General features: G+C 33.0%; 1 protein-coding gene, 2 long non-coding RNA genes and 2 pseudogenes across 3 annotated transcripts; 2 read left to right on the top strand and 3 right to left on the bottom strand.

The window, feature by feature from the left end:
- Positions 1-3,826: 3,826 nt before the first annotated feature.
- LOC110224572 lies at positions 3,827-4,424 on the bottom strand. Its single transcript, XM_021010814.1, has 2 exons — positions 4,144-4,424; positions 3,827-4,054 (listed from the first exon to the last, which is right to left on the bottom strand). The coding sequence occupies exons 1-2, from the start codon at positions 4,363-4,365 to the stop codon at positions 3,899-3,901; spliced, it is 378 nt and encodes a 125-aa protein (XP_020866473.1). The 5' UTR covers positions 4,366-4,424; the 3' UTR covers positions 3,827-3,898.
- Positions 4,425-5,265: 841 nt separating this feature from the next.
- LOC9327253 lies at positions 5,266-5,893 on the bottom strand. Its single transcript, XR_002329014.1, has 3 exons — positions 5,721-5,893; positions 5,531-5,587; positions 5,266-5,296 (listed from the first exon to the last, which is right to left on the bottom strand). It is a non-coding gene; the product is annotated as an uncharacterized LOC9327253 (long non-coding RNA).
- Positions 5,894-7,944: 2,051 nt separating this feature from the next.
- On the bottom strand, positions 7,945-9,118 carry LOC110225368. Its single transcript, XR_002329731.1, has 3 exons — positions 9,065-9,118; positions 8,937-8,988; positions 7,945-8,331 (listed from the first exon to the last, which is right to left on the bottom strand). It is a non-coding gene; the product is annotated as an uncharacterized LOC110225368 (long non-coding RNA).
- A 6,410-nt stretch (positions 9,119-15,528) lies between these two features.
- LOC110224420 lies at positions 15,529-18,040 on the top strand (annotated as a pseudogene).
- Positions 18,041-18,294: 254 nt separating this feature from the next.
- On the top strand, positions 18,295-19,507 carry LOC110224419 (annotated as a pseudogene).
- The last annotated feature ends 2,556 nt before the right edge of the window (positions 19,508-22,063 follow it).

The following is a 22,063-nucleotide window of genomic DNA, read 5'->3' as shown; positions in this document are numbered from 1 at the left end:
TCATCTCTTCATGTTGTTTCTCCTTTTTTTGAGAAACCTATAAATAGTTTAAAATAGGTTGTAAATTTTTTATAGAAACTTTTAAATAAGTTGTAAAATCCTTTAAAAACGTTGTAAATCTTCTAAAGCATACCTTATCATTGACATTCGAGCATTGTGGATCGCTTTCTTCAGTAGCATGTGGAACCTCATCCGTGGCTCCCTCTTCTTGAGCAACCTATAAATTTAAAAGACATTTTAAATCACTACAGATATTCTTTATAAAAACCAATCAGATTCATTTAGTTACATACCTTTTCATCATTCACATTCTCGTGTGAATCTTCATCAGGTGGACTGCATGATTCTTCTCTGGTCTCTGTTTAAATAAGTTGTAAAATCCTTTAAAAACGTTGTAAATCTTCTAAAGCATACCTTATCATTGACATTCGAGCATTGTGGATCGCTTTCTTCAGTAGCATGTGGAACCTCATCCGTGGCTCCCTCTTCTTGAGCAACCTATAAATTTAAAAGACATTTTAAATCACTACAGATATTCTTTATAAAAACCAATCAGATTCATTTAGTTACATACCTTTTCATCATTCACATTCTCGTGTGAATCTTCATCAGGTGGACTGCATGATTCTTCTCTGGTCTCTGTTTGTTTGTTTTCTTGATTGTTGATTGGTATTTCAACCTCTTCTTCATCATCCCTGGCAACTCCACTTGACGAAGCTGGGAATTCTGTTTCTTCAACATCCCTGGCATCAGGTGCTTTGATCCCTAAATGTTTCTCCACCACCAACATTCTCTTGTTCAATTCTAAACATGACTTGTAGATCAAGTCTAGTGTTTCACTATCAGACATTGATTTCCTTGGTTTTGTCTGATTTACAGTCTCAGACTTTGGTTGCCTTTGTCTAGGCTGATTCACAGGCTTTTACGTTTTCCATTCTGCAACCTCAATCCATCCTTGAATCCATTGTTGCCTGGTCATCCTATAACCTTGGACTACAAAGTCAAAGACTTCAAACCAGTCCTTGTCTTCTGGATTTGGGGGGAGAACCAAATGAGAATATTGTTCAAGATCGCCAATGATATGTTTAATATCAAACTGCATAAAAAAGAATATGAATTTAAGTTAGAAATGTGATCCACAATTATTTCATAAAGCATTTACTATCTATTTTAAAGGTTTTACAATCTGTATTAAAGCTTGTAAAAACTTTTAAAATATCTTGTAAAACCTTTCAAAATGTCTTGTAAAAATCTTGCCATTTTTTTAAAACCCTTGTAAACTTCTTAAAATTCTTGTATAAGAAAGTAAAACAATTGTAAACCTTATTAGTTGGAAAAAAGTAGTAGAGAAAAACTGTCATACCGTTGCAACCTGTGTAACGTTTGCTATATCTTTCTTAGTTGGGCATTTTGTTGTCATCCATTGTGAAATCAGTGGACGATTGTCGTTGGGTTCTAGGACCCGACTGCCAAAATTCTGTCCCAACTCTGCAACTGCGGTTAAAGCCCAAATCTGGATTGCAAAAACAAACCCAGGAAGCCCACATTGGTCTCTAAACAATTGAGTCGGAGTTATCTTCTTCAAGCAATCCACCAAAGACCCGTAAACAATGCGAGCCCACGGATACTTGCAGAACTCTGTGAAACTACTAGCTCTTACCAGATGTTCTTTCTCTATCTTGTTTACAGGGTTTGAAGCAATTAAGATGCCCTCCACTAGAATCAGAGCACCTAACCTAACCCTCTCATCAGGATCCATCGCATTGCCTTTTGTAGACAAGGTATTAAGGAGATCTTTCAAACTTAAACCAGCCGTCATCCATGTATCTTCTTTCTTTCTCTTTTTTCCTCTTGACTGGCTTTGTGATGCATCATCACCCAAAGGCAGCCTTGTAGTAATAACAAACTCCCTTAGAGAAAATCTGAGGGGTTGTTCTGAGAAGACAAACCACAACTCCTCATTGTTAACCATTATTCTTTTCTGAAGAAAGTGATGGACCAGCTGTGATGAGAAACAGATCCCTTCACGTTCCGCAAAATCTATGATTGGTCCCAAGAAAGAATTCTGAATCTGATTGAACTCAGTGGGACTAAGTGAATCCTTGACAACCTTCAATAAAAGTTTCTCTGAAGAATACTTTGATATTCTTTTCAAATTATCCACCTCATTCCATGGGTCAATCAGTCTTTTTGGGAGAAACGGCCTCTTTGTAGGTTGACTCATTTTTCACCCTGTTGCAGGAAAGATAGAAAAACAATTAAAACATCTCCATCAAAAAGCATTCTCAAAAAAATCAAACCATTTACAACCCCTTTGTAAGCTTTTAAACTGCTTGTAAAACAGCTTTAAGAGCTTTAAAAACGCATGTAAAATTAAATCATGTAAACGAACAACTCTAGAAATGCAAATAGAGTAGTACATTGCAAACATCATTATCTACTTGGAAGCTTTGTGAAAAGTGAAAAGTCTCATCAATACTCAAAAACATTCTCAGAGAATCAAACCATTTAGATCCCTTTTGAAAACCATTTAAATTGCTTGTTAAATCGATTGTAAAAGATTGTAAAACAAAGGTAAAATTAATTGAATTTCTAGAGTCCTTTTAAGTCCTTGTAAGAATAAAAACTGATCTACAAAAAAAATCACAAAATCTCAAAAATCATCCAATGTCACAAAAACTCGATTTTGAAGGGGAAATAACCTAATTTCGCATATGAATCAAAAAAGTAACGAAGTTTTAAAGTAATTTAACCGTAAAATCGACTGATGTGACGGAACCCAAAACCCTAGGCAGATGATATCGAAGAAGCCGAAAAGTCGAGATTGAACCTTATGAAAACGGAGAAGCCGAGATTGAACTTTATGAAAACGGAGAAGGCGAAAGTGTAGAATCTAAAGCCGTGAAGCTAAGCGAAAACCCTTAATTTCTTCTTCTTGTACTCAACGGAGAAGGAGACTGAGAGAATCGGTTTTTTTCCCCCTTCTATTTTTTTTTTTCTCTATCAAACGGTTGTTTTTGGGTTTTAAAGTGTTTTAAAGGTTTTTTCTTTTTTATTTCGGCCCAACTATTTACAACTATCTTATTCTTAGTTCGATTAAAAACAGGTTGTAAAACCATTTTAAAACACGTTATAAACTTTTAAAACACACTGTAGATCTTTGAAAAATATATTATAAAACTAAAATTACCTTGCAAAATTTTGAAAAATCTTTTAAAAACTTGAAAATACTTTGTAAAACACTTGTAAATTTAAAGAATCATGAAAATTTTGATAAAAATATAAATAAGATGGTTTTATTTTCATAAGCTTATAAACATTGTAAAACCTTAAAAGTTCTTTCTATATATAATCATATACATTGTAAAAACATTAAAAACATGTTGTAAACTTTAACATAATATTCACATATAGCATAAAAAACTTTAAAATACTTTGTAAAACATTCAATTCAATATTCACAAATAAAATAGATAAATCTTGTAAAACTTTCTCAAATCTTTTAAAACATTTGCATAAACTTTAAAAATACGGTGTAAACACTGTCACATAGCTTGTAAAATGTTTAGATAGCTTGTAAAACTTAACATCAAAAGATAAAATGGTATAAATGAAGACTGGATGTTATAGATGCAGGTACATAGAAAAAAAAACTTAAATTCACAACTAGAGAGTTATACAAAGTAAAATTCATGGGAAAATCACTACAGATATTCTCAGCAAAAATTAAAAATTTGTAAAACAGCAACGTTTTCTTCAAAAAGAACAGATCATTTTTCCCCAGCAATCTTTTCTTCCCAGCTCTTACAATTAGCCCCTAATCAAAGTAATAAATCAAGAAATATAAGCTTAGTTGTAGGTTTCTAATTTACATGTTAAAACCTGAGAGAAGTCTTACCTAGAAATCTGTTATTTCTGTAAAGATGTCAACCGCAAGTTTCTTTCTCATGTCTCCAATTTTTCCTTCTGAAAGTTTCTCATTTGCATTAATATGCATAGCATAGCATTCCATCATCTTCATCATGTACATCCCAGTATCTTCAATCTTTTCAGCCTAGCATCAAAAACAAAAAAAAACAAAAAAGACATATAAAAAAGGTTTTAATGAATACAATCTACAATCTCACTTATCACAAAATTTACCTGTGATATATTGTCCACTACAGATATTTTGAATGCAGAAACATCCATATCTGTTTTGTTGAGGAGCTTGCGCAAAATGTACGGCATCGCAACAGAATATGCAACCACATGCATCCTTTTAACATTTTCTGAAACAAATGGTGTCGCGTAATCGAGAATGATCAAAGACCTTCTCTCGATATTGATCACTACTGGAACCCAACAATTTCCTTTCAAGCACATAGGAGCATATATGTAATTTGTCTTGCTTCCAATCTCCAGCTTACTTATCTCTTCAGAACTAAACTGAAAATTATCTTTTGCGAGTACAAACTCAGCATACTCATAGTCAATCGCATTTAAGAAAGATGATCCAACAAAAACAACAGTTTTGTAAAGGTACATTTCTGGATGATTTTTCCTTCTAGTTTTGATCAAGTGTAAAGCTGCATCAACATACTAAGAAAAACACACACAAAAAGGAAAACAAATTACTCATGTTTGCTAGTCTATATGAACTTTAAAATTTACAATGGTTTTTTAAAGTTTTACAAGATTAGAATACTTGAAAGAAAATCATACATACCGATCCTGATATTGGTTTTCCCTGCGTTTCTAGTGTTGTGAACCATTTGGAATCTACTTTGATTCCCCCAACTGTTAGCACCCTACAACAAATATATATATATATATATATATATATATATATATATATATATATATATATATATATATATATAATTATAAGAACATCCAATGAGTCAATGTACATCCAATGAGGCAATGTAAAATCTTTAAAATACGTTGTAAAATCATTTTAAAATACATTGTAAAAATCAGAGATGATGTAAAACCTTTATAATACGTTATGAATATTATTTTGAGTTTTACAAACTTAAAACTCACTTGTTTTTCGTCATCTTCTTCCATTCACATAAACTTTCAAACCTTTTTGTGTCAACTTTTGCAAAGGGATGAAGTGTTGGGTGGCTGAGAATAAATGGAAGGCACTTGACTTTGCTGGCTTCTTCTTGATGGACCATCAACTTCTGATTTATTATCTACATCTTGTTGACTAGTTTTTAGTGGAACATCATTATCAGCTTTATCCCCTAATTCTTGATCACATGTTCTTGCTGACTTTGTCAGTATTTTTGCATTTTTTTCTCTGAGGCTGCAAACAAAAAAACAAAATAACACTTATAAAAACAACTTGTAAAAATTTCAAACAATGCCACGAATACTCAGTTTAAAACAATGCATTCCTTGTGAAGTAATAAAAGACATTACAATTTGTAAAACTTGTAATGTCTTTGCTTATATATGTACAAAAGAAATGCAACAATGCATTCCTTGTGAAATTAGTTTATAAAAACGAACAGATTGTTTTACAAAATTGAATTCTTACCTGTTTTCTTGTAGGAATATCATTATAAGAATTATCCCCTTGTTTACGCTTATTTGTCTGCAGGTGAAAAAAGTAAAAAAAAAGTCCCCTGTAAGTACTTTGAATATATTTCATTATAAACATTTAAAACATATCTCTAAATTGACCTTCATTTTGTAAGAAATCTTCTTTTATAATATTGAATACTAACCTCTTTTCTTTCTCTGACATATCTCTTCTTTCTACAGTACTTCTTACTTTCAGAACTTTTCTTACATGCCTCATTGTTTGTTTCAGAAACTGAAATTCCTTCCTTCTCCTTATCCTTACCCTTATTTGCACTACTCTCACCTACCTTTTTGTTATTGGAGACATCTTTCCCACAATCCTGACTATCTTGAGAGATAATATTGAAATTTGGAGTAGAGAAATTTGGGGTAGGGGTTTTATCCTATAAAAGTGTTTATAACCATAGGATTAGTACCAAAAATGATTTTCAGATAATAATGAAATTTGGAGTAGAGAAATTTGGGGTAGGGGTTTTCAAAAAGTTGTTACACTTGTAAGATCTATATAAAATCTTTTAAAAACCCTTGTAAAACCCTTTAAAACACTTTAAAACCCCTTGTAAAATCCTTATAAAACCCTTGTAAAACATATTAACCCTTGTAAAACCGTTTAAAACACTTTAAAACCTCTTGTAAAACCATAGGATTAGTACCAAAAATGATACTCAGATATCAAGGACTTTTTAAACAAAAGTAGATCAATATACCTTTGTTGTAGGTTCAGTTGTATCATCTTCAGAACGAATCTTCTGGCTGTTTTCATCATCTTCAGCATAGCTCCCGTCCTCTGTGTTTGGCTCACGAATGGAATCTTCAAATGTACTAGGACCACATTCATCATCTTCTTTGTTATCACCATCGACATCAATATCACCATCTCTACTTGGACCACATTCATCACCTTCTCTGCTATCACCATCAACACCAATATCACCATCTATATTGGGACAAGCTTTGTCAGACTGCTACAGAATCAAAACAATCATATTCAGTAAACAAAAAACAATATGTAACAAAAAAGTTTGAATTACCTTTGTAATAACTTTTTAAAAAAACTTTGTAAATTATTTAAGATGAGTTATAAAAACTTTTTTAAAACATTCTGAATACTTGTAAAAAGCTATCCGAATTTTGATTGAAAAGGATTTAATAAAATTATTCACATACCTCTTCTGATCTGGCACATGTTTCTTCTTGTATATCAGACTGCAAAAAAAAAAGATACAGATATCTTAATATATACTATATACACATGTAACTGACAAAAAAAAAAAATCCCATTTAATTACCTCTTTTTCGCATCTCTCAGTCTCATCTTTTTCAAGACGGCTTTTAAGAACATATTCTATTACTGCAATCCTCCTGTTGAAGTCTTGAAGTAAATTTATGATCTTGTCGAGTTTCTCGCTGTCAGACAAGTTGTTATTCATTGTTTGTTCCCCTATTTCTTGTAATACAGTAAAAACATCAATAAATCCAGCACTCCAATCAGTTTCTTTGAGTCTGTATCCTTTTTAAACAAGACGAACAATTTCTTTGAAGTCTATGTCGTCTTCATGCGAACTAGCAACTAAATAGCTATATTCGTACGGGTTTCCAATCACTGTATTAACCTTGACCTGGCAAAAGAAAACAACTTATAAAACCTTTAAAAACTCTTGTAAAAATAAGATATATGTTAAAAATCAATCTTAAAACTAAGGAAATTAAAAGAGGGGATTCCACACTTACTGAGTTCATTTTTTTGACGACATCGACAACATGAGAAAATCTTGGTGTTTGAGTTGTTTCCCATTTCAAACACAAAGGATACTCAGATCTTGATGTAACACATTCTGTTGCAAACGCTGAGCCCAAAGATAGAACTGCGCTGAAGGCCCATAGTAGTATCGCCATTGTAAATCCCTTTACTTCATATGTGCCTTTTGCCCAAGTATTCTCATTTATCCGTTGGATGCTTGTAGCAAGAACCCTATATGCATGCTTGCCCCACGGTTGAGATGTGTAGATTGCGAATTCTGAAGCATGTACCAGTCTAGACAAAGGGATTTTCTCCAACGAACCTGGTGTAAAGAGAAAGGCTTCTGTCAAAATTACCATACCTAGACTCAGTTTCTCTTCAGCATCCAGTGGATGCAGCTGATTTGGTTCAAACAAACGTTTTTGGAGTTGTTCCAGCGTAAAATGCTCTTTCTGAGTCCAGAAATATGGAGCTTTTGATGGAGCTTTGCCTTTTCGAAGCATTTCACTATCAATCAGGTCACACTGAACACTTGTAAGTGAATACAAATTTGATATTAGAGTTTTATAAAAATTTGTAAAACACATTGTTAAATGTTTTTAAATACATTGTAAAACTTTTAAAACACATTGTAAATTGATTAAAAACTTACAAAACAAAACTAATTTAGATATACCTGTGGTAAGCAAGAATTCTCTCTCTGAGAATCGCATTGGCTGGGAGTCAAATGTGAACCAGAGATTCTTCTCCTTTAAAAGCAACCTTCGCTGCATCAAGAAGTGGAAAATCTTCCCCGAAAAATTAACTCCACTTCTTTTTGCTAGTTCAATAATAGGACCAAGGAAAGAGGCTTTAATTAGATTAAACTGTTCCTCCCCTAGTGCGAGCTCAACTTTTTTGACCAAATGCGTTTCGAAATGTTGAATAACAACAGCTCCAATGTTTGGTTCAAACCCGGGATTATATATACGGGGCGGTAGGTTAAGCACATCCAATGAGTCATTGTTAGACATCTGCGTAAAAACCAAGCATAAAAACCATATCCAGAAATGGAATAATGTCAAGAATGTTAAAAATTTAAAACGGTTGTAAATCACAAAAGGAATAATGTCAAGAATGTAAAAAATTTAAAACGGTTGTAAATCCAGAAAAGGAATAATGTCAAGAATGTAAAACATTTAAAACGGTTGTAAAATACAGTAAAAGAATAATTCAGCATTTAAGACCTTTTTAAAACGGTTGTAAAATACAGCAAATGAATAATTCAGCATTTAAGACCTTTACAAGTTAAGAACGAACCTTTAAAAAATGTTGTAAAATCCACAGTTAACGGTTATAAAATCAAGAAATGGAATAAATCAGAGAGGATATACCCTAAATCAAGCATTAAGAAGCATTTACAAGTTAAGAACGAACCTTTAAAAATGTTGTAAAATCTACAGTTCAAAATCGAGCAGTCAAATCAAGCGTTATCAGTCAATAATGAGATCAAAAAAGTTTCAAAAAGAGAAAACTTTCACAGAAACACTGAATCTAACCACAGAATCAAACCACCGAATCTAACTTCCAAAAGACAAACCTTTCAAAAAAGCTTCTAAAACATAATGAGGAATCTAACCTGGAATCGATGTGGGACAGATCGAAATAAAACACAGACGGAGACGGAGACGCTGAGAAATCAAAATCGAACAAAAACGCCGATCGAAATCGAACAGATCAAATCGAAAACGAACAACGAGATTTTACCACCGATAGAAAGCGAAATCGAAAGGAGACGCCGATCTGATATCGGAATCGAGATATCGGAATCGAGATCAGAAAATCGTCGCCGATCGAAATGAGAGAAAGAGAGAGAATGGTTGAGAGAACCGTGCAGATCTTAGGTTATGAAAGCAAGGGTACTTTGGTCATATTTGAATTAATTAAGGGGTATTTTTAAAAATGGCAAGCAAAAAGGGGCAATGTTAAAAAAGGGTGTATGAAACAGGGTATTATTAACAATTTCTCATATTTTTATAGTTTTATTATTATTTTAACATCTCATTTATTTTACATAATTCTTTTTTTTAATTAATTATAAGTAACATAAATATGCACTAAATGAATGTTTAGAGTGTATTTTAATGTTAAATAAATAATATTGCTTAGGTGGATGTTTATGTAGATGCTTAGCTGGATAGGCTAGATGGAGAGAATACTCTTTCATTATATATATAAGATTTTTATAGTTTTATTATTATTTTAACATCTCATTTATTTTACATAATTCTTTTTTTTATTAATTATAAGTAACATAAATATGCATTAAATGAATGTTTAGAGTGTATTTTAATGTTAAATAAATAATATTGTTTAGGTGGATGTTTATGTAGATGCTTAGCTGGATAGGTTAGATGGAGAGAATACTCTTTCATTATATATATAGATTTGTTACGGCGAGATATAAGGAATTGATATACTGTACCTTCACACGAAAAGTCATTGTTATTTCGCGACAGATTCTTATCCATGCAAATGGGCCAGATTGTGTTTTAGTAGTTTTATCATTTACAGAATAATCCAAATCTTTTGCAAAATTAAAAACGAATTGTTTCGCGTATGCGTAATAAACAAAGACGCAAACACCAAAAAATTGGCATAATATATAATTGTTTTTTAGATATTGTCTTAAAAATTCAATGAAGATAAGTCGACACGCATTAGTTTACATTTCATATTATTTTTATTTTTTGTTAAAGTTTACATTTCATATTTGACAAAGAAAAAAATATTATAAACTCGTTTGGGGTCATTTTCGCATAAAATGGCTACTCAAGGAGACCAACTTAACTTATAGGAGGATTACATTATGTATAATATTTGATGGACCGGGTGGATTAGGTGCACGTGATTGTGATTATAAAATTAATTCGCACGATTCACGCCACTTTGAATATACTCTTTTTTTTGTCAACCCAATTTGATATATATACAATCATACATATTACATCAAAGATATATAAAATGTAACACGCCAATTACAAAATTCAGTGCCGGTGATGCGTGCCAATGGTGATAATGGTTGTCATGACTAATATTAATATTCCTTTGATCAAAAAAAAAAAAAAAAAAAAAAAAAAAAAAGACTAATATTAATATTCTTTTTCCATACTTAATAATACGATTATAAACATGTTTTATTTATGTGAAAATGCTCTTAAGTTTCCGGGATGGAAAAAATATCTATAATCATTTTATTTTTTCTAGATTCAGAACGAGAATTATCAAGTCTTATAATGGACAAAGTCGACCCTTAGATATAATGTTTGAATATTATAATAAACATATAGGAAATATAAAGTTTAAAATTATTCATATATCATCGAGTACGTAAGACCGATTAATAAATAAGCAAGCTGCGTGATACTTAGTTGGCTTGTCCGATAAAAAATCGAAACGGGATGATAAAATAGTAAGAGATAAGACCAATGGCAAACGTGATATGATAAATGCTTAGACCATGCGCAGTGGCAACACATTTGCCCGGATGTGAGTAATAAAAAAACCTAAAATATTAGAATTGAGTGTGTAGAAATGAGAAACGGGTGTTAAGTTGCAAGTTGTATGCATCGGATGTAAAGTCCACGTGGCAAGATTTGAGTGGATGGAAAAATTAGAAAAAGAAATCTCTCTCTATATCTCTCCTCTCTTTCTGTCCGCCTGTCAATTCTCCTCCTCTCTCTTCAATAAATTTTATAATAAATCTATTATTAACATCTATCCTCATGGTTTTGCCACTGCTGATGCTCTTAGATAGTGGGTACTGCAGCTTTATTCTAAGAAAATTTAGTAGTATTTTCATTGGATATATAATGTGTATATATTGATATAAGAAAATAATCTATAATGTGACAAGAAAAGAAGAAGAGGAAAGACAAAATAATATATCTACTTTTTTTATAGGAATAATATAGGGATTATTGTCTAAAATGCAACTTGTTTGGAAAAAATTTACGAAAATGCCATTTTTTGAATAGTTTATAGATTATGCCATTTTTAACACTTCAAAATGTACGTAGTTATGATTTTTTTTACAAAAATACGTACTTTATACAAAATACTAAACTCTAAGAACAAATGGAACCGACTAAACCCAAATATAACAAGTGAAACGCATGTTAAATCATATTTTTGGAGCCTGAAAAAGGGCAAAATCCATAAACTATTCAAAAAATAGCAAAATCCACAAATGCCACTATGAAAAAGGGCAAAATCCGTAATTAATTCAATAATATATCTACTTATTATGCGTAGGGCAACAACCCAACATACTTGTTCCTACCACAAGTACCACGTTTTGGCCAAGTTGTTATTGTAACATCCCAGTTTCAGAAATATAGTGGTGCATACGGAGAAATTTAAAAAAAAAAAAAAAAAAAATTAGGATTTAAAAAAATTGATTTGGCCACATATGTCACTAAAGTGCACTTATCTTTTCGGTCAAACGTCCAGAGAGAACTCCACAGTTAAACGTGCTTGAGCTGGAGCAATTTCAAGATGGGTGACCTTCCGGAAGTGATTGTCGGAACTGTGTGAGTGAGGACAAAACACAGGGAAAGATCATGTGGTGATTTGTAGGGTCGGTAAACAAGTCTTTAAAGCCTCCTGGACGTAGCGGACCGGCCATCGGACAGGGGTGGACTCATGGGTCCGAGAGAGGACGTGGGGCCCACTAGTAGGGACGGTCGGAGCGTTACAATTCACCCCCCACTAACATATAGCAACGTCCTCGTTGCGCACCAAGACCGTCACCCCCGACGGTGTGAGCCTTCTTGACTCCACACTCGTCTGGGTTCGGCTCTGATACCACTTGTAACGCCCCGACCATCCCTACCTGTGGGCACCACTTCCTCTCTCGGGCCCATGGGCCCATCCATGTCCAACGACCGATCCACTACGTCCGAGAGGCTTTAAAGACTTGTTTACCGACCATACAAATCACCACATGATCTATCCTTGTGTTTTGTCCTCACTCACACAGTTCCGGCAATCACTTCTCGGAAGGTCACCCATCCTGAAACTACTCCAGCCCAAACACGTTTAACTGTGGAGTTCTCTCATGACGGTTGACCGAAAAGATAAGTGCACTTTGGTGACATAGGTGGCCAAATCAATTCTTTTAAACCTCTCCGTATGTACCACTATATTTTTGAAACCGGGGTGTTACAGTTATTTTCACACCAGAAAGAGGTTGAATATTTGATGACAATAGATGAAGTAAAACGAAGTTTGACCCAAAAAAAAAGAAAGAGAGTAAAAAATAAAAAATAATAATAGTTCTAACTACAGTCTACAGTAGTTTGTAAAAACAAAAGACAAAATATATGATTTTTTTTACTATGGCTATATTAAGAAAACTATCTCTACTATATATGTTAAGATATAGATTTAATACTTGTACTTGCAAATTAATGTGTGACCATTTTGTCATGTGCATTTTGATTCAGATGATTTAAGTTACAAAGGAACCTGCTCAGTGTTCACCCACAAAATTACTAAGGGTCTGACTGGAGCGGTTTTACAGAAGAAAATTTTCTTCCCAATTCTTCTGGCCCCACATTTTTTCTTTTTTGTTATCAAAGTAAAATGAAAAAAGTAAGGTAAAAGTTTTCTTCTCATATTTAGCAGAAGAACGTTTTCTTCCCAAAATCTGCTTTTACTTTGATAACAAAAAAAAAATATGTGGGGCCAGATGAATTGGGAAGAAAACCTTTTCTTCGGTAAAACGCACCAGTCAGACCCTAAGACATATCAACAAACCTTGATACCCGGCCCAATGCTACATTTATAAGAGAATTTTGTTTTCTTATGGCCATTCACAGAAGAAAAAAACAATTTAGATGTCTTTTTTTTTTGCTTGTTTGCAATTTTTGTATTCATAAATATTGAGATTTTTATCTATTAAAAATAGATTATTTGTATAAAAATTGTTTGAGGGACAATTTTATTTTTCTTCTAAGATTGTAAATATTTCATTAGAAAAATGAAAACATTTAGGAGTTACACGAAGTAAATCCTACAGTTTGGTCCCATGACAAAAAAGAATAAAAACATGGAAGCAAAAACAATCAGTCCGTCGACATCAACAAAAACAGTGACGCTTTCAGAATCAATGAAGTGATAACTGATTCTGAAGTTTTCTTCTAGAAGACACCTAAAGGAAGAAGCAACAAGTTATCAAACGGAAGTGGTCGAAACATTAAAAACTCAATCGAAAGAAAGCTTTTCACCGGAAGCCCGTGAAAATTGAGCTATCAACGGGTTCGAGCAAAGAGCACTCGATCACCGACTCCACCCGCGCCACGTGAGAGCGGTTCTTTGAACTATCCATGAACTCTCTCAGAATAGAATCACACGAACCAAACGAAACAAAAACACTAGCTCACTCTACCAAATTCATTCTCCGAGGTCGGCTAGCACAGAGCAAATGCCAATAATACAAAACAGCGCTTTAATTCCGAGAGGTCTTACTAGCTCCTCCAATCACCAAGTAAGCTAATCCACAAACCAAAGCACAAGCCAACAAAACCTCTACTCCACTAGAGGCAGCAAACATTACAGCACAACAAAACCAAAGCTAAGTAACATCAAGGCGGTCTGAGCAGATAAACGGAAAAACAAGAGCTCGAAGAGTAAACCAATAACAGAATCAATTAAACTTCGAGATAGGAGATGCTCCTAAGCAGCTAAGCTGGCCGAGACCAAACGCTCGAAGTCCAACAACACACACCCACCACAATCACATCCATGACGAGATCCAAATGCAAACCGAGAAAGATCGAGCAGATCGCCGGATTGAGAGCAAAAGGAGTAACAAAACTCCGAGGAAACTCTCAGGCCTAACGCAAAGAGACAGTGGCAACCATCCACTAGATCCTCTGTCGTCCTTGAGCAGATCCGATCAAAGTGAGAAGGCAAACCACCATGAGTCTCCCTAGCCGTCACGCACCAAAGACAACCTCTCACACGCCTGAAGATTTTGGACCCCGAAGCCAAATCGGAAGAGGAGACGAAAGTAGCAACACCACCGAGTGAGACTAAGATCCTCTGTTGGCACAATCGAGGCAGATCACACGACCCACCAAAGCGCGAACGACGACTCATAGTAGAAAACTGCCTATAGCCCAGCCGGAGACTCTTACCGTCCCCTAGTAGAGGATAACCAGCCGAGGAATTACCACATCTACCACGCATAGCCACCACGCACCAAGATCTTCTGCCACATGCGATGAGAAGAAAAGCTTGATCAGCCGCCAAACCGCCGACGAGACAAAAACCTAGTACATAACAGCAACGATCCTTCTCATACGGGAGCCCTCTCGCAGCGCCGGATAAAGCCGGACACCGGAGAGGCAATGCAGATCTGCGGTGTGAAGAAACTTTCGCAAAAGGGAGAGAAAAAAAGTCGTCACGCGTGAATACTTGAAAGAGACAATAAAATATATTAAAAAGTTACCGATTCAACCATGACCAATTTTAATTCGGTTTAGGTTGGCATATAATTAAACTCTAATGCATTGTTAGGTTTTATGAATTTTTAACTCAAAATCGATTATTAACCAATGTCCTCTGTGTATTGCTATAGGTCGTTACTTTCAAACTCAAAAAAAGTCAATTGGTAAACTAGTGGATTAGCTTATGTTATTTATACTTTATTATCCATCACACTTTTTTTTTTTTTTGTGAAAACGTATCCATCACACTTTTTAAGTGAGATTTCTAACATGGTTTTCCGAGATAATAACTTTTACGTCGAACTTAATCAAACTCTAGAACTAGCAATAAACCAGACTTAAATCATTTTATTTGAATCAACAAACTAAACTATCATACCATATTAAATTTTATGAGTTTTGAGCTCACAATCGATTAATAATTAATAAATTGGGTACTATCATTTATATATTATTATAGATCTTCTTTCATGAATTCTTACAAAAAAAAAAGTATTTTTAAGGGAATTTTAAGTGGGTGGGTAGATTTTTAGTTTGCAACTAACAAAATAGGTGGTTTTAATTGTGGTTTAAGTTTTGGGTAGTTTTTACTGTTTATGAGACTTTGTTGTCCAGCATTTATCTCTTATTTACATCAATGCCATTAACACTAAACTACTAAAATAATAATTTCTCAAACCTCACCTCCATCTTCTTCGCTGAGGATCTGATTGGATGATGTTGGTAGAAGAAAAGAAATGAAAAAACAAAAAAAAATCTTCTCATATGTATTATCTTTTTACCAGTCAAGAAGAAAAACAAAACAGTAAAAAAAGAAATAATTCTTCCAGAAAGCAAAAACAAGTAGAAATCATTCGCCCACTAAAAAACAAGTTGAACTATATCCTCTAGATAAGTGGCACATTTTCTAAAATGATAAATCAATTCTAAAACTTTTTTATAAACAGGTGGAGGAAGCGAGAGAGAAATACTTTGCTTATAAATAGAAGTATTTGTTCTCATAGTTTATAAATAGGAATATTTGTTCTCATAGTTTACACATTCCATTGCAAACGTTTTCTCCATCCAAAAAACAATCTTGAGATTTTTTTTGTTAAATTATTTAAATTTAATATTTCATTCCAATTTTCATCTCAATATAGAAGGTATAATTTAATTTCTTATCCTTTACATGTTTTATGAATTTAAATTTATGTTATATTTAATTTCTATAATTTATTTGAAGTAATTACTTTTATAGCACTAATTAAAGAAAATTTTGTTTTTATTGTTAGTAATTATTTTAAATGAGTCAGATATATATATATAGATATATATATATATATATATATATATATATATCTTAAAATTTAATTTATTTTTATTTAATTAATAATTTTGTTGGTGTAATATATATATATATTAAGAATGTTTGATGCCAGAAAAAATGAAATGTAAAAATATTTTGATTAAAATATTTTTATATGCTTTATATCTTAAGTAGTATAATTTTTATAATATGGAAAGATTCAAATAATTTTTAAGTCTAAATTGTTTAACTAATGATTTTACATCTTACTAATTTTATTATATATTATGAAGATGACAAGCAGATCAGATAATACACGTAGTAGAGGTCATCGCGGAGCAGTCGGTAGAGGACGATCGTCGTGAAAATACTGGTGAAAGAACATCAAGTAGAGGTGCAAGTGGTCCAAGACGCAATGTATGTTTATTAATATATTTTTTATATCATTTTATTGTTTTATCTATTTTTATTTTTAAAATATAATTGTGATTGTTTAAATTTTAAATTGTGGTTAGCATAAATGGATGCCTAGAACAACTCGAATATTTCTAGAGCTTGTAATCGCTGAATTAGAGGCAGAAGACTATACGATTAGGGTACCATTAGCTGCTGGTAAACGGAGGATCGAAGAAAAATTTGTTGAAGTAACTGGTGATTCAGTTAAATGGGAACCCAAGATGAAAAGTAAATTCAATTATTTGAAAAAAATAGTGGTATTCAACAACATATTATCCAAGCGTACTGTTACGCATGTTGATTCATCAGGGCAGATCGAGATGGAACCGTCATGGTGGAAGGATCGATGCGCGGTTATATTTTTATTTTAATTATTCTTAACTTATAATTTCTTATAAACATGCTAATATCATACTCATAAATCATATTTATTTTATAAGAATTCGGTGAAACCAACAAAAAATATATAACGGTGTTACAAAATAAGCCTCTTCCGTTCCAAGATTTATTAGATGTTATACATAGCAAACACGATCTTGAGAAAGACTCTCGCTATTCACCCCACATTCTTGGAGTTCAACTTGATCTCGAAAAAGAACCATATAATGATGATGATGATGATGTGCCAGCGGATGACACAAAAGAAAATGGTCGAACCGCACTTCCTCCGGATAATTCTAATCTAAGAACATATGACGATAATTTGCCACAAATCTCTCGGTCACCTACAGAGATAACTCGACATGCTCGACACAAAACGCATGCGACGACTTCACGTGCTCGGAATACTTCAACACGACATACTCATATGAGAAGAGCAAATTTTGAGGCACGAATTGATGGAAGTTTTCAACGTATGGAAGAATCTCGTAGTGAGTTACTGAATGTGGTGCGCTCACGGCAAAGCTCAAAACCGACGTATGGTGATGCATTAGCTATACTTGAATCATTGCCAATTGAGCCAATAAACATATTTTGGTGGGAGGCAAACAAGTTGCTGATGAACGATGAAGATATTCATGACGGATTTATGAAGTTACGAAGTGAGGAGAATAAAATTCGACATTTGGAGCGATATCCGGTGCAGATGGATATGGGAATCCTTGTGATCTAACTAACTTACGAGTAACTAGCAGTAATAGTGGAAGTGATTACGTAAGATCTGATGCTTCTGGCTACGGTGGTAATGGGTCTTTCGGTGGAGCATATGTTGGTGGTGGGTCAACTGGTGGAGGGTCTATTGGTGGTGGATCGACTGGTGAAGGGTTTATCGGTGGTGGATCGACTGGTGGAGGGTCTGTTGGTGGGGGATCCATTGGTGGTGGGTCGGGTGGTGATCAAGGTTTTGACTTAGGCACATGGGATAACGGTAACTATGACCAGGATCGATTTCTCCAAGTTATTATCCTAACTCCGGGACTAGTTCAGGGTCACGATGGACAAATTTTTCTTCATTATTTGGGATTGACTCTCCTAGATCTGTAGGTTTTAGTTCTGCTAATGCTCCGGAAATGATAAATTTTTTTAATAGGCCAAATGAAAATGATGGGGAAAAGAAGTGATTATTTGTATTAGAAAATTTCAAATAAAAATTGTTTTATCTCATGTATATTTTATATGTTAATTAATCTGTTTTTCATCAATTTCTAACTCAAATTTACTTTAAATATCAGGAACGAATTATCGAGTTGCGTTCACTCGGAATCGAGAATCTTGACAATGAAGAGATTGCAGAGTTAATGTTACTAGAAGAAGAAGAGGATATGGAAGATTGCATATCTCCTATGCTGCAATATTATACGAGATATTTTTATAAACAATCTATGACATCAGATCGTGGAAGAGGATGGCTTATTATTCGAGATCAAATTTACGGTAATGAAGTTTCATGTCAGATATTTATCCGAATGAGTTCAGAGGCATTCACACAGTTATGTGAAATATTACATGGAAAGTATGGCTTACAAAGCTCGACAAACATAAGCCGCGACGAGAGTTATGCAATCTTTCTAATCATTTGTGCCCAAAATGATACACAACGTGATATTGCACTAAGGTTTGGGCATGCCCAGGAGATAATTTGGCGAAAATTTCATGATGTTCTTAAAGCAATGGAGCGGTTGGCTGTAGAGTATATACGTCCAAGAACAGTCGAAGAACTTGGAGCTATCTCCAACCGTTTGTAAAACGATACAAGATATTGGCCTTTTTTTATGGATTTGTTGGTGCACTTGATGGAACACATGTACCTGTTATGGTTACACCAGGTCGAGAAGGTCTCCGATTTATAAATAGAAAGGGAATTGCAAGCTTCAATGTTCTTGCCATATGTGATTTTGACATGCTTTTCACATATTGTTTTGTCGGGATGGCAGGATCTGCCCATGATGCACGTGTTTTGGCGGCTGAGATAAGTGATGATCCACTGTTTCCTGTACCTCCAGAAAGTAAGTATTATCTTGTAGATTCTGCTAATAGACGTGGATATTTAGCTCCATACCGAAAAGAACATAGAGACGGCACAAGATATCATCTTCAAGAGTTTATTAACGGTGAGCCTCCTCGAAACAGTAAGAAATGTATAATAGATGGCATGCGTTATTACGTTCTGTTATTGAACAAACATTCGGCTTATGGAAGAAAAAATGGAGGGTCCTAAATGAATTTCCGAGGTATGACATTACTACATGAAAAAGTGTTATATTCGCTACAATGGGTCTGCATAATTTTATTCGTCTACATAATATTAAAGACTATGACTTTGAAAATATTGATTCCGAGAATGATGTTGTACAAGCTCAACATCATGATATGACGGATGAGCAAGATAACAATGATAGTGTTAGAATCGAAGAATTATCAGAAGCAGAAATGTATATGCGGATAGTTCGTGATCAGATTGTTGAACACTTATGGTCAGTAAAAAGATATGGATCTCGGTGTCGCTGGTAGAATTTAAATTATGTTTTTAAAAATATATATTTTGTTTAATTGAATAATGTAATCTTTAGAAGTAGAGCATGATTCACAATAATTCTACAATTTTAGTTTAATTTTTATAGATTTAAAACAATAATATTTAAATTTTTATCAATTCTTCTCAATTACTCTCATTAACCACCAATCAATAGAAAAAATTCATCTTTCTTTTCTTCTCTATTCTTCTACTTATTACTTTTTTTTTCTTCTCAATTACTTTCTTCTCAATTCTTCTCAATTTTTTTATTACCCACCAATCACACCCTCAGTTCTCAATTTTTTCTTCTTCTCTTCAATGATTATGTATCTTCTTTTTCAAATTTCTTAAATCTTCTTTATTCTTTTATAATTTTCTCATTCCTTTCTTCTTCTCTTTAAAGAGAAGAACCTGTCAATGATTCTTATGTCAAGAAATGTGAATCAAATTGAAAAAAAAATTAATAATATGAGACCGTGAGAAATGTCGTTTGATTAAAAAAGATGGTGGGGATGAATTAGTGTTTAAGGCTTTGAATGGTTGTGGTTGTTAAACTAGTTTTTGGTTTTGGTTTTTCCTAAAGTCTATTTTGTAGCCATTTAAGATTTTGAAAAAATAAGTTTTCTTAAAAATATAGGGAATCTATTTTTTGAGTGTTTCAACAATTTTCAAAGAAAAGCCAAAATAAATGTTTTTAGAGTTTCTCCCTCAAAAACCATGGATCACATTTTTTATTTCTTTTTAAATTTTTGTTTGTAAAAAATAATATTATCCATTAACATAAAAACCCAAATCTAAACAAATTACGATTCAAGTTTGTAAGAAACTAAAATCTACATCAAAAACAAAAACTAAGAAAATCAAAAACTATAAAACAAAAACCAAAAACCAAAATCCAAAATCCTCCTGCCTGTATTCGTGTGATTCTGATCAGAAAATCAGAGTGAGAGACATCAGTTTTTAATGAAATAATGCAATTCTCATACAATCCGAAAATAAATATATTTGGAATTCTACTAATGTATCCTCTGTTTTCATTTAATTTCAGCTGAATTAAGGCCATACAATTCCGAATCAATTTTCTCAAATTACAATAGATTTCAATATAATTTGGATTTGTTATTCAATCCAGTCAAGCACAATTATGTTATTTTGTAGTTATGTGTTATTTAGACATTATTTGAAGATGGAAAACGTGGCAATTTTGAAGTTTTTAATTTGATTCTTTTTAAAATGGTTTGGTTTGGATATATGAAGTAAAAAAATATGATCCTTTCTGATTTAGGATTTTTTTTGCATAAATGTGAAATGATTAATGCTTCTACACCAAGAGGTCTAGGGTTCGAGTCCCAGATATTACGATTTATTAACAAATTTGCAGATTAATGGAGGCAAGTGTGCAAGAGATCTCCAGCGATGTACAATTATAGCCGTTCGCCAGGATTCTATGCAGAGAAGGAAGTGTCGCCAGGTCGTGGATCATTGAAGGTATTCATCAAGATCACGAAGAAGGAAGTGTAGTCTGTCGTGGATCTAGTAAGGGTCGGAAAGAATTGTCAGTTGTAGAATCGTCTATGTAACAGTTCTCATAATTTGCAATTAATAATAAATTTAGACGATAAAAAAAATTAAATTGAATTTCAAGATAATTCTTACACAAGTTAACAATTTCTTTTAGTTAACTTCCTAATGTAAAGTTGATTTTATTAATGAATGTATATGGAAAGTGTTACTCTCACGTAAGGTTATGAATGATATATTACATGAATGTGTCTAAGGTTACATAAATTAGCAATTAAAAATCCGGTTTTGTTTCTCGGTTTACAAAATTAATTTTTATTTAACTGTGAGAGCACTGCCGTGTACCCTATAGAAGAATACACAGTCATTTTCATTGTACCTTATCATATAATTTATGAAATCATTTTTATTGCGTGTATAAGATACATATTTACAACTGCGTGTATCACGCAAAGTATTCCGTTATATACCCATGGGAGTACACCGTCATGTACGTACCCAGGATAGTACACAATCATATATATCCATAGGATTACGAAGTCCTATACCCTGCGTAATATCTCAAAGTGTGTATTAGACTATTAGTTATCGAAACACTATAGAAAAAAAAAACATTTTTATTTTCTTTCTTTTTTGTCTGGCAAATGTCAAAATAACAAATGGTAGAGCTCCAGCAGGACTAGAGAATACTCGGCAATGATCATTGATCTAATATATCTTATACTACTATTTGGGAAGTACATCCTATAAGTTTGTAACGTTGATTTTGTAAGAAATTACAATATATGCCATTAGAGATCTCTAATCATAATCATTTTAATTTCATGCATGTCACTAATATATATTAGGGGGTCAACGGGTCAAACGGGTTTAAAGATATTAAAGAGATTTTGTTTAGATTTTATAATTGTTATAAATAAAATTTATAAAGAAAATATTGTTATTCATGTATGATAAAAATATTCACTAATCAAAAAATATAAATAGATCGTTTTTATTTATCTTAATCACGCATCAAATATTTTATGTTA

The sequence above is a fragment of the Arabidopsis lyrata genome (genome assembly GCF_000004255.2).
Source record: "Arabidopsis lyrata subsp. lyrata unplaced genomic scaffold ARALYscaffold_1, whole genome shotgun sequence".
NCBI lineage: Eukaryota > Viridiplantae > Streptophyta > Magnoliopsida > Brassicales > Brassicaceae > Arabidopsis > Arabidopsis lyrata.
The sequence above is the reverse complement of the archived record's forward strand: the minus strand, read 5'-3'. Positions and strand labels throughout refer to the sequence as shown.

What these genes read in the sequence shown, in the direction of transcription:
- LOC110224572 (XM_021010814.1), bottom strand. Translation starts at nt 4,365, where the DNA reads ATGTGCTTGAAAGGAAATTGTTGGGTTCCAGTAGTGATCAATATCGAG. An exon ending in TAGTGGACAATATATCACAG is followed by an intron (nt 4,055 to 4,143) that starts GTAAATTTTGTG and finishes TTTTGATGCTAG; the next exon opens with GCTGAAAAGATTGAAGATAC.